This window comes from Alligator sinensis, unplaced genomic scaffold (genome assembly GCF_000455745.1).
Source record: "Alligator sinensis unplaced genomic scaffold, ASM45574v1 scaffold607_1, whole genome shotgun sequence".
Classification (NCBI taxonomy): Eukaryota; Metazoa; Chordata; order Crocodylia; family Alligatoridae; genus Alligator; species Alligator sinensis.
This window is the reverse complement of record NW_005841935.1, coordinates 1565564-1577984: the sequence shown is the minus strand read 5'-3', so window position 1 is coordinate 1577984 and position 12421 is coordinate 1565564. Positions and strand designations below refer to the sequence as shown.

General features: G+C 43.0%; 1 protein-coding gene across 1 annotated transcript in view; it reads left to right on the top strand.

The window, feature by feature from the left end:
* The window catches only part of LOC102368774 (purpurin), a 50647-nt gene extending 42178 nt beyond the window's left edge, over positions 1 to 8469 (top strand). Inside the window, exons 3-6 of the mRNA XM_006019665.2 lie at positions 700 to 836; positions 3320 to 3432; positions 6283 to 6495; positions 7479 to 8469. Coding sequence (XP_006019727.1) covers positions 700 to 836; positions 3320 to 3432; positions 6283 to 6495; positions 7479 to 7489 — 474 coding nt within the window. The 3' untranslated portion in view covers positions 7490 to 8469. The remainder of the gene's footprint in view (positions 1 to 699; positions 837 to 3319; positions 3433 to 6282; positions 6496 to 7478) is intronic.
* The last annotated feature ends 3952 nt before the right edge of the window (positions 8470 to 12421 follow it).

Here is a 12421-nt window from a genome sequence, read left to right as displayed (position 1 = left end):
CCCCCCCGAACTGTCCTTATCCTATTCTCAATGCCAAACTTTTTCCTCTGTTTCTAATGGGTAGGGTCCATATTTTCTGCTTCTTTGTTTCAGAACCTTACACCACAGAAGTCCATGACCTCCAGCAAAAACTCAAATTCAGTCCCTGTTGGCAATTTCAGGTACCACCCTGAAATGGTAAAAAGAGATAGGAATAACCATTTGTCCTAAAAACACCCATGCAGTTTGCTCTGTGTTTATTCATTTCTCAACATCATACCTGGAGGGGCCACGGACTGCATGGGAAGATAGTGTACTGTGACTTATAACAATGGTCCTTCTGGTTTATAGATGAGGCATATGAGCATGGCAGTGTGGCAAAGCTTGTGAAATGGCTGCCTGAGCTGCAGATACCTGCAATATTAACACTGGAAGGTTACTACTGCAGTACTCATCACAGGGAAGAGAAGATACAGACTGAAACACATATACAAGGACCATTAATCTGAGCCCCTAACAGAAGATCTTACAGGCTGGATTTGATAGCAGAATTTGCACAGCACACAGTTACCAAAATTCCAACTTTCTGCCCATCACCTAGCTCTGGAGAGTCTAATGCCAGGTGGTGATGCTGTTTCCATTTCCACTAGGCTCCTGTCAATAGTTATGTTCCTGCATGCAATGATAATGAATCCAAATGCTAATATCCTTTCATTTCAGTATGCAGGGAGATGGTATGCCTTAGCTAAGAAGGACCCAGAAGGTCTCTTCCTGCAGGACAACATCTCTGCTGAATACACTATTGAAGAAGATGGCACAATGACTGCAGCTTCCAAAGGGAGAGTGAAACTCTTTGGGTAAGTGTGTAACTCACCTTTTACTTCAGCTGCCAATAGAACATGCTTTGTGCATGCCATTTCCAGTTGTCTAATCTAGGCATGTGCATAATACAATTGCTTCCTTCAAGAAGGTAAGTGTCATAAAGTTAATGCATTCGAAGCAGAAGATTTGAGATATTAAGCCCAAATTCTATTCTACCTATTGGGCACGTGGATGAACTTGGTACCCAAGTTAAAATTCCCTGTTCAAATTCTGAAAATCTATTAATGTCTCCTTTTGTAACACACTATTGTTTGACCTTTAATACTGAGTCACAAAAAAGCAGTGAGGAGGACCCACCTCTCTTTTGCATGAAGAACCTTGAGCAAGATGAAATAGAATTCACTATATCCACTTATGTGCCCTAATAGCCAGAATAGATTCTGCCCCTGAGAGTCCTGACTTAACACTTATGGAGTTCATGCTCAGCCTGGACCCTGTTGGAGCCTATCACAAATTGACCATGTAACTGATAATCTTTGTTCAGAGGCACGGGGCTTAGGATGTCATTAAATGGTAATAAGTGAATAGGACCAGGTGGAGCGTCTGAGTTAGATACTGAGTCTGAAACTAGATAACAAAATTAACTGAGGTATTAACAACAAAGATTTATCTTTTGCAGGGGGTTGACAGCATTATACTCATTTATGCAAAATAAGATCTCAGGAACTGAGCCTGAGACTTAACTTCTATACAGAGAAACATGGTGAAGAAAATAAACCAATGTGGAAATTTAAACAGTACTTCTAACAAGTTACATTTTCTTGACAGTTTTGGTTGAATGAGCAAATACTGTATTTACTTGATTCTAAGACAAAGTATTTTTTCCCATTTAACATGGAAGAAAACCCCCTCATCTTTAGAATTTAGTGTGAGGGTGGTTGGTGGGGGGAGGGCAGGCAGCAGCTGCGGCTCAGGCTCCAGCCCCTACCAGAGGCATGGGCCATAGCCGCAGCTACTGCCTGTCTCTTTCCTCCCCGCTTCCCCCCTGCCACTTCTGCACCTTGCCATTTCCCCCATGCAGCCTCTTTCTCCATTTCCACCCCCTTCCCATGCAGTTTCTGTTCCCCCACTTGCCCCTCTCCCTCCCGTCCTTTATCTTTGCTCTTTGCCTATGCCAGCAGGCTTTGTCCATGTTATAGCCTGGGGTGCTGAGCACAAGCCCAGCCCCAGCCCAGCCCCATAGCAGTGTTGTGCAGCTCACACAATGCCCTAGGTAGAACAGGGACAGAGCCTGCCAGCACAAAGGAAGGGGAAGTGTGCAGGGGGGAAGGAAGTGGGGAGCAGAGGCTGGGAGGAGGAGGGTGGGGGGAAGTAGAGGTTGGAGGAAAGGCAGGCAAGGGGCAGAGGTAACCAGGGGAAGGTAGAAGTTGGGGGCAAGTTGCCTTACCTCCCAGTACCACCTGCCCCACCACTGCCTGCCCCCTGCAGCAGTGCGGGGGAGGGGGGTGAATTAAAGACAGCGCTCCAATAATTAGATTCTAGAAATGGAAAATTATAATTAATTTATCAATTTTCCATGTATAGAATCTAATAGTTGAGGGAGTTGTCTTAAGTTCAGGGTCATCTAGGCTTGGAGTAAATATAGTAAGTGAATCTTCCAACCTGAACTTTTTTGTCTTTCACTTCATCAGATGCTGTGAAAGGATATATTTAGTTAATCTATAAGGCATGAATCAGCCTTTTCTCAGTAAGGAAAGAGACCTCCAAAAGTTCAACATGGGTTTCACTGCTTTTTGGTATTTGTGGTACACCTGGCAAACACAAATCTAAGGATTGTTAAGATAGACGCATCCTAGGAGAGTAGAGTCAAAGCCAGGTGAAGTTCAACAGGCATGTTATATAATGCATGTGTGAAGAAATAAATTCACTGATTTATTTATGAGTTTTGGGTGGCCTCTCAAGAATACCTGGAAAATCTCAGGCTGCTGCCCTGGATACATCTTTTCAGTGTGAGTAAGGGTAAAAGACAAATTACAAAATCAGTCTGTAAACCTGAAAAGGATGGATAATATGGAGAACACTGTCAGCCAATGGAACATTCGAACATCTGAGAAGCGATGTCCAAATACATAAACAGTATCTGAAGTGCATAACAGAAGAAAACAAGTTTTTAAAAAAGGATATATGAATTATAAGCACTAATTGGGGAAGATGTGTCAGAGAGAATTATAAGGCTAAGTATATGGGCAATGAACTAGTTACCATGCAGTAAAAGGGGATGGAGACTTACTGCACGTCAGTTTGCTCTGCTGTAACCCTGTACAGGCAGCATAATGTGGCTTTTACTTGATAACAAAGTTATTTTATAGTAGCATGGTGGTCTTGCCCAATGTGCTCATGATTAATGTACAGTCCAGAGTGTACAGGCATGACGTGCTCTGAGCTAGCTGAGGGCTGCTTTTGATGTGTGCATTGAAACTGCAGATTGTCACCCTCAGTATCTTGGCTCTTGTTTCAGATTCTGGGTGATATGTGCTGACATGGCTGCTCAGTACACTGCCCCAGCCCCCGCCATACCAGGCAAGATGTATATGACTTACCAAGGTCTGGCTAGCTACCTGTCCAGCGGAGGTGAGTGGGCTGGTTTGTAGCTTGTGGCTATTCAGGCCCATGAATTTCTTTGGATAAAGTGCCAAGCCAGTTGTGCTCCTCTAGGACATGACCACTCAGAATTGAGTGCTCCAGAGCTGGGAACAAAATGTTCTCACTGAGGGGCTGGGGCTTGGAGCAAAATTAAGGAGAGGAGGGAGCTCCAGATTGTGATCTTCAGAAGATACTGCAAAACATTGCTCTCAAGGCTTCCCCCTAACAAGTAGACCACGGAAGCCTGTTCCAAACAGGTCTTTTGATTAGGACAAAAGCCAGAAATTTTCCTAGGGACCTAGCTATTATGAGTCCTTTGTTTATAGAAATTGTGTTTTAGAGGCAGGTGACAGCACAAGATGAATGGAGATGAATGCACTACTTGCCTTATATGAACTTGGGGAAGCAGTCCTTTCTTAATTCTGGGGGGTAACTTCTCATGTCAGCATTTGCAGAGCCTGCTTACTTGACCCAAGTGATGGGATCAGGCACTTAAACCCAAATCCTCAAACCAGCTGCTAGCCTAGAAGACCATGTGGATGGACACTACTGGTTCTAACTGAGCTGCCCTCCGTGCTGCAGCCCAGATTCCCTGAATTCTTTTGCTGCACAGAATAGATACACCTCCTAATCCTATTCATGTCCTTTCCATATTTATTTTGTAGCCAGTGGCCTCTGTAGCTATGGAGAATGGGCAGCATGTTCCCCTTAGTAAGGAATAAAGAAATACATTTCTAGTGAATTGGTAATTTATTAGTATGTACCTGATTAAAGAACACTGCTTGGAAAACAGGCACAACATCATATAACATCTATATACATAAAAAGGATGCAACTTTAACGTAGCTGTTAGACTACATGTAGTATTTTCCCAGATATGTGCCATTGTAGAAGTTTGTAAAGAGATTTTGTCATTGAAGGCCAGATGGGAGTTAGTCTGTGTGAAGAAATCCCCATCTCTCTGTCCCTCCCATGGGTCATTCCAGCTGGACCCCTCTCTCCCTCTCTCTTGCTTTCTATTTGGTTCAGGCTGGTCAACCAGGTGACCAAGCCAGAAAAATTCCTGAGGGGAAGGAGGAATGCTCTCTTCCTCCAGTAGGCATTTTGAAAAGCCACAGGCAAAGTGCCTCCAGGCTGCTGCCTGGATGAACTCCTGTAAGTAAAAATTTGGAAACTAGCCAGGTGTTAGGATTTATGTATAGGCAGATGTGTTTTAAAAGGATTCTTATGCCCAAGACTGTACAGGCAACCCCCACTTAATGCTGTTTCACTTAGCGCTATTTCGCTATAACGCTCATTTGAAATTGATACCTGGTTTCACTTAGCACTCAGCAAGTTTCGTTATAACGCTCACAGTCACCATCTTGGGTCATTAAAAACAATTGCAATTGCCATCTTCTGTCATCAAATACTTCAGTTTCCCTTAACACTCATTTTGCTTAATGCTCGGTTTTTCAGGAACCCATTAAAGCACTAAGCAGGGGTTGCCTGTATAAGACTCTGATTGATTATGTTTGCTTAAAGCATCCTCTGACTTCCTTGTTCTCCCCCTCCACCTCGATCAAAAATGGTATTGGGTTACAGCATGCCTTACTGTGGTACTGTGGAGGGGTGAGAGGCAAGCTTTTTTGCTCCCAGCTTGGCCAGCAGAGCTTGTCTGTTTATATTTCCTCAGTCCTATCTGAGGTTATCTTGGGATGCTTCAAGCTGAAAAAGGTACCCAGAAATATTATCTGTGAGGCACTGGCAATGCATAGGGGGTGCATGCGGGTGCACGTGCACACCCTGAGATTGGCCCCGCCCCCCAAGATTGGCCACCGCTGCCAGCAGTGTCTGTGGGCAGTCGCTGCTTGCCACCTCCCCCTGCCACTGCTGCTGCCAGTGGCGTCTGCAGGCGGTCGCTGATCACTACTCAGCACTCCCCCCCCACCACCACTGCCACTGCCATGGCTGCCTGCGAGTGGTCCCCACTTGGCCTGCCCTCATTGCCGATGTCACCATGGTCACCTGTGGGCAGTCCCTGCTTGCCGCCAACACCACCGCCACTGCCTGCAAGCAGTCACCATGCCCCCCCAGCCTCAGGAGGCACAAGGCATTCATGCCTGTGGGTAAAGCACCCCCAAAGCTTGCAGAGTCTGTGCGCCTTGGGCTGCACAGAGCCCTAACAGAGGCCAGTGCCTGGGTGGTGGCAGCGTTACCCCAGGCTTGCGGGTGTTCTCCAGGAAGCGGGATAGCTGGCTGTAGGCACCCCATGGGAGACTCCCAAAGCAAGGTTTCTGAGCCTGGCACAGTGAGGCAGGTGGCCCTGCATAGTAATCCCCCCTACTGTGCATGCCACAGTCTGGTCTTTGGCATAGCTGGAGCATCACAAGAAACACAGGGAGAAATGCACTGAGCTCACCTCATGAGTGGACTAAAGCATATCTTATTGGGCACATCTTTCTTGTTGGGCGTGTCCTGTGAGGTACTAAATTAATGCTTATTAGGCTGCACTAATGTGCAGTAGCGCATTTGCATGCTTTTTTAATGATGCTTAATTTGCAGTAGACTATTTACTGCTCATTAGTGTAATGTCACCATTTTTTAATGTGCTGCTTTAAAGCACAGTAAAATAGTTTACTGTGCATTAAAGCACACATGTAGATGTGCTTGTTGAAAGATGTGCTTGTTGAAAGTCTTGAGGTCAGGTCTTTAAGAGCCAGAGAACTTTCCATCCTCTGGGAAGCTGCTCTCACCATAGATATTTTTGAGGGGTAAAACCTTTGTCTGTAAGAAGAGAGCTTTGCTCAGTGTAAGAATGTGGAGACCAGGACTAACAAAGCTGTCCTTATATTTCAGGCGATGACTACTGGGTGATTGACACTGATTATGTTAACTATGCTGTTACATATGCCTGTCGTACACGGAAAGAGGATGGAACTTGTGATGATGGGTACTCCATTATCTTCTCACGCAACCCTCGTGGTTTCTCACCAGCCATTCAGCGTATTGTGCGTCAGAAACAGGAAGAGATCTGCATGTCTGGCCAGTTCAAGCCTGTGCTGCAGTCAGGTACTCTAAGGGCTTGTCTACTGTGGCAGAAGTGTTTCACAGGGGGACAAGGATCAGTATGCTCTGCATACCCAAACATACTGACATACTTAGACCTTGAAATTAATCTGTGAGGTTCCTCTAAGCTTGTCTACATGACTTATGCTTGAGCTCACGGACTCCAATGGGTCTGAAAGTGAAACTAGAGACATGACCAGAGCAGTGTTACTGGTGGACTTCAGGGTCTGACATGTGTAGCAGACTTGAGCTAGTGGATCAGGCTCAGGCTAACCCTTCCCGGGATTTCCTGCTATAGTTGTATAGACAAGCCCTAAGACAGTAACCAGACAGACCTATTTAGCCTGGTACCATATAGAGGTCAGATGCACTTTTCCAAATTAGGGACTATGTTGGCAGCTAGCTAAGAATAAGGGAGCTGCATTTATTGTAAATAAAATGAGAGCAACTGAATTAATACTCTTTTCTTTGCATTTTTAACTAAGAGTGCAACTGAAAAATAAAGTATATGACATTTAGCAAAGGTTAGGTGTCAGGTTGCCCCACAATCTTCACACTTCTCCTTGAATCAGTCCTATACACTGTTGCTGATGTCCTGTGGAAAGAGTATTCCATATAAAAATCAATACCTGGCAAGGGGCAGAATCTAGGTTGCATGAATAATGGTAAATCTGGAATGTCCTAACTTTCAACCAAAATCTTAGCAGTGTTAATACAGTTCTTTTAAAGCAACCTTAGTGTGCCATTACCCAACTATTTCAAGGACAAATGTATGTAATATATTCTACAAAGTAAATCATGAGCATGATCTGAATCCTGACTCTTCAGCACAGACTGCTACTATTTGAGCAGCTGCGCTACCTAGATTAACTGGCTGCCAAAGGCTATTACCCCAAAGAGGTAAAAGAAAAACACTGACTCGGCAAATTCACATGCCTGGAATAAAAAAAAAGAGTTACAGTTTTCTTTTTATAATTATTTTGCAGGGGCCTGCTAAAGACTACAGTTTGATTCTAAGAATGAAAGCCGGATCTCTTGGCCTTGAAGTTGCCATCTATCTGAAAAAAAACCCCCAGAATCATAGCTTGGACTAGTGTTTTTCCTGGAAAACACTGTTGAAATGTTTTGTTGTTGTTTGTTTGGTTTTCTGGGATTTTGGTTGTTTTTTATTTTAATTTTTTTTTTGTGGTAACTTCTGTGCAATACCACACTGGGTATCTGAATTTTCAAGGGAATAACTAGTGTAATATTTGTCAATATTTTAAAAACACGTGCATATTGCTATGTACAGCATGTCTAACTTAACCTAAGTTTATATCCTAATTCCTAAGTAATGAAACCTTGTGGAATGGTTAGATCTCTACTGTGATCCCACTACTTTATGCTGACTAACAGAAGGAAACAATTAGATTTTGGATCCAGGACCTGTTCAGGTCAAAACAACTTAAATGCAGAATAGGTACGTTTATTAGCTATGTATAAACTATTGTCAAGTATTATAAATACTTCATCTCCCTGACCAGTCTGGTCAAAGTGCAGTGGCCACTGGAATGACTGAATACCCACTAATTACTCATCTCACTCACAAGGAAGTATCAGGTGGAGTTGAATGAACTTTGGATTCTAGTCTCACTGGGCATTTCTATACATGCATTTATGCTGGCTTAAATTTACTGCATAGAAAATTACTGTGCAGTAAGTGGGAATAAGCAGACATCTACAAGTGCAGGCATTAAAGTGCATTAACACTGCGTGTGGACTGATTTGGGACTAAAATTAATCCCAAGCCATTTACCACACACAGCATCAATGAGCTTACTGTGCAGTAATATGTAGTGGGGGAAAGACAGGCTCGGGGGGAGTGGGGAAGGGGAATGAATGTAGTGGTAAATAGTTTACCAGCAACATTCAATCCCCTTCCCCTCAGCCTGTCTCTCCCCAACTGACTCCTTAATTTACATCTTCACTGACTGGCTTTCTTGCATGCATGCCAGCCTCTGGCTTCTTTTACTATTCCTTCCTTCCAGGAAGAGCACACACCAACTGTAGATGCTTCCTCAGCCTGAGAAAAGATATTTATAACTGGAAGCTTACAAAGAAGAATTTTCCCAACTTATGAGACCAACTCAAATAAAGATATCAGATTGACAAAAAGAACCTTGTATGCCTAATGTGCAGTAATGCGTCTACACGTGTATTACTGTGCAGTAACTAATTGGGCGTAAATTTGATACCTGCATGATGCAGATATCAAATTTACACTCAGGTCAGTGGAAGTCACCATATTTACTGTGCAGTACGGGTGTGCATCTATAGCTGCATTACTGTACTATGCAGTAAATGCACATGTGTACATACGCCCACTGATTAGACAAGGCAAATTCCTAATTACAGTAAGTCTAGCTTTTGGACAAGACATTCAGAAGAATGCCTCCAATTCTGGAGGACTGGGAATTTTAATGTCCTTTATTATTTTATTTACTTTCTGTAGCATCTAGAAGCCCCAGCAGGCAGGAGCTAGACCTTAACTTTGTTCTGCCCTGAGGCAAGTACTGCTCCTCCCCACCCCACCCCCCGCCCATGCCTTACTAGCATCTAGCACCACCGTGTTAGCGCATTAGGGCATTGCTTAAACTTAATGCCAACTGAGAGCCATGTTATATGGAACACTTAGTATCTGTTAAATTCACTTAAAATAGAGGCATCTGCATGTTCAAGCAGTAAAACACATGCTAAGTGTGTTCATATCATAGCAAACTTATGACTTTTGGGGTGAGAAGTACCTCCAGATCATATTAAGTAACACATATTCAGCTACCAGAAGTCTATCTAGTGGAGATAATATGAGCAATTTGCAGTCCTCCAGCATGTAGGGTGTACTGTTTCCAGCCACCTAACTCCCACTCCAAGGTCTGGTCTATCCACCCACCTGAACTTTACCACTCAAGTGGGCAGCACCAACCCCAAGGCAACACCCTAGGCTGGGGGTAAGTGACCCCCAGCCTACGTGGCATCACTCCAAGTATGCATGGAAACCCTCAAGGTTCTCCAAAGCTTGCTTGAGTGTCCACTGCAAACAGAGAACACCTAGCTTTGTGAACCAAACTGAATCAGAGACTCTCCTCCTTAGACTCCTGTAGGAGGGCCATGAACTGGACTTGTGACAAAGTGTTGGACCTCATCATCATCTGGGGTGAGAAGAGAACCATTGTCACAACCACCACCAAGGGCAGGAAGGACAGCCACCAAAACCAAATGGTGTATGAGTGCATCAAGGCCCAGATGATGGCATAGGGACACCAGTGGGACTGGCAGCAGATATGCACTAAAAGCAGCAGATATGCACCCATGTCATTTAAACCCATGTAGTATAGTGTATAGTAGCTGCTGTAGTGATTGTGAGAGCACTGGTTTCAGTATATCTACCTATCCGAGGCCCTGGAGTCTGGTGTCGATGGTCAGCTTCCTTCAAGGCGCTGTCTTCTCCAGAAGGGGGTCTCTGTCTGCTGGTATCTGAAGTTTTGGGAGTCCACCCTTGACTTATTGACTTAACAGCTGTATTATCATGGGTTACAGGAATATAGTCAATAGAATGGGTGCTTGGTTCTAGGAATCAGTTCCTTGGCTTGATTAACTTAAAATGGCTTGTAGAGTAGAGTTTTGTAATGGTAAGTTCCTCTGGCTACTCTATTGTCAATTAACAACCAGAGATACTTGGTTTGTCATTCATACTCACATTCATTCAAGGGACAGCCCAATATAGCAGATTTTATCACTTTACAATTTCAGTGCAGCTTTTAACAATGGTCCAGGGTGTAACTTCATTCTACAGGGAGTACATTCCTTAAGGGTTTAACAGTATAAAACATAAAATACAAAATGCCATGGTAAAGATGAGACAGATGAAATATATAAATGCACCGTGAGAAATATATCAAAATGCAATGTGAGATAGTGAGGATCAAAGGTTACTGGGGACAGTAAGTGAGGTAGGTTAGCACAGGGTATATTTACAGTCATTGAAGTAGATATTTTAGTTCTTTTGTTTTCTTTAGTGACACTGAGCTTAACTGATATGTAGATGTAGTTACTAGGTTTCTCCTACAGAAAGCCATTTCAGCTTACTGGCTTGCTCTTGAGCCTTGCCACACCCATGCAATGAGTGTGCTAGGTCTCTGACAATACTTAGAAGGAAAAAGAAATACACAAAATGGGGTGGAGGGAGGTGCAGGCAAGAAGGGGCTTCTGCTATATCAATGTCCAGAAGGGAAATATACAAAAGGGGCTTTCTGCTACATTATTCTCCGGCCCTTTGGGGTGATGTCACTATAACCTTTCAGTTACTGAGCACCATCATCCCGGCTTATAGAAAGGAGGCATGTCATCTTCAACTGCTTTAAAGTTAAAACAAAACTTAAGCTGTTAAAAGAAATTAAAAGAGAAAAACCTTGGTGGGGGGAAGAGAAAGAAAATAACAACAGAATAAGGTTGCTTTAAACAGTTACAGTGGTATAATTGTCTCTTCACTTATTAAAATAATGTTGAATTAAATATGACTTTGACATTTTATTATGGAACCTGTGTGCCTTTTTATGGATGGGATTTGTATTATGAAGGGTGATTCCTTTTCCATATGCTGGCCAATTCATTAGAAATAAATTTCTAGATGCAACAGGCAGACTTACCTTCATCTGCCATGATTACTCACATAATACTATACCACTGCAGAGCCAAATTTAACTTAGTTTTTAACCATTTTTTTTCTTCAGACACAGAGCCTTCAGGTTTAGGAAACATTAACTCTGCAGGTTCTTGTTTCCTTTAACACAATGGGTTAATGCAGTTTCTTACACACATCTTGTTATACTGATGTTCTAAATAGCACTTAAGTCCTTGAGGGAGAAAAAAATAAATTTTATCAGATGGTTTAGAGAAGAGAAAAAGAATAAACAAAATACACATTACCTTTAATAAATATTATTTTGCTAATCAAGTGGAATTTAAAACTTTCATATGAATTTCTGCTCTTGTTTCAAATATTAGAACAACTTTCCAGTCCAACTGGATGGAAGTGTTCTGATCTGGGATCCACAGACAGATTCAGTTTTTAGAGGGGGTATTACCAATGATTTTTTTATCATATCTTTATGATATTCATATATAGTTAAACTTTTGAAAACTTAAAACAAACCAAACAAACACAAAACATATAACAAGACAACACAAACAGACATTTTTTTTTTTATATAATTTTTGCCGTGGCTTAGATGCGGAAGGTAATGCTGATGGTAATGAGGCCTCGTGGTCTACTAGTCACGTTTGCTACTGGATTGAGATTACACTGTGGTTTCTGCAAAAGAAACAAAACACACACAAACCTGCCAAGGAAAACTCCTTGCAGTGGCTTGTTATTCATATTTACAAATGTATAATGCGGGCACAAAGCGAGACGATCCCGATGCGAGCAAAAAGAGGGAAAGGGGCCAGGAGGCTTCCTTGGCTGACCAGAGAAATCCAGGGCAGCCTAAGGGCCAAAAGGGGAGCACATAAAAAGTAGAAACAGGGAGAGATCACCAAAGATGAATATACCTCCTCTGCTCGTGCTTGTAGGGAGGCAGTTAGACGGGCCAAAGCTACCATGGAGCCGATGATGGCATCCCAAGTAAAGGACAACAAGAAATTGTTTTTTAGATATATAGGGAGTAAAAGGAAGGCCCAGGGAGGCAGTTAGATGGGCCAAAGCTACCATGGAGCCGATGATGGCATCCCAAGTAAAGGACAACAAGAAATTGTTTTTTAGATATATAGGGAGTAAAAGGAAGGCCCAGGGAGGAATAGGACCCCTGCTAAATGGGCAGAAACAATTGGTGACAGACAGGGGAGACAAGGCTGAACTCCTCAACGAGTTCTTTGCCTCAGTGTTCCTAAG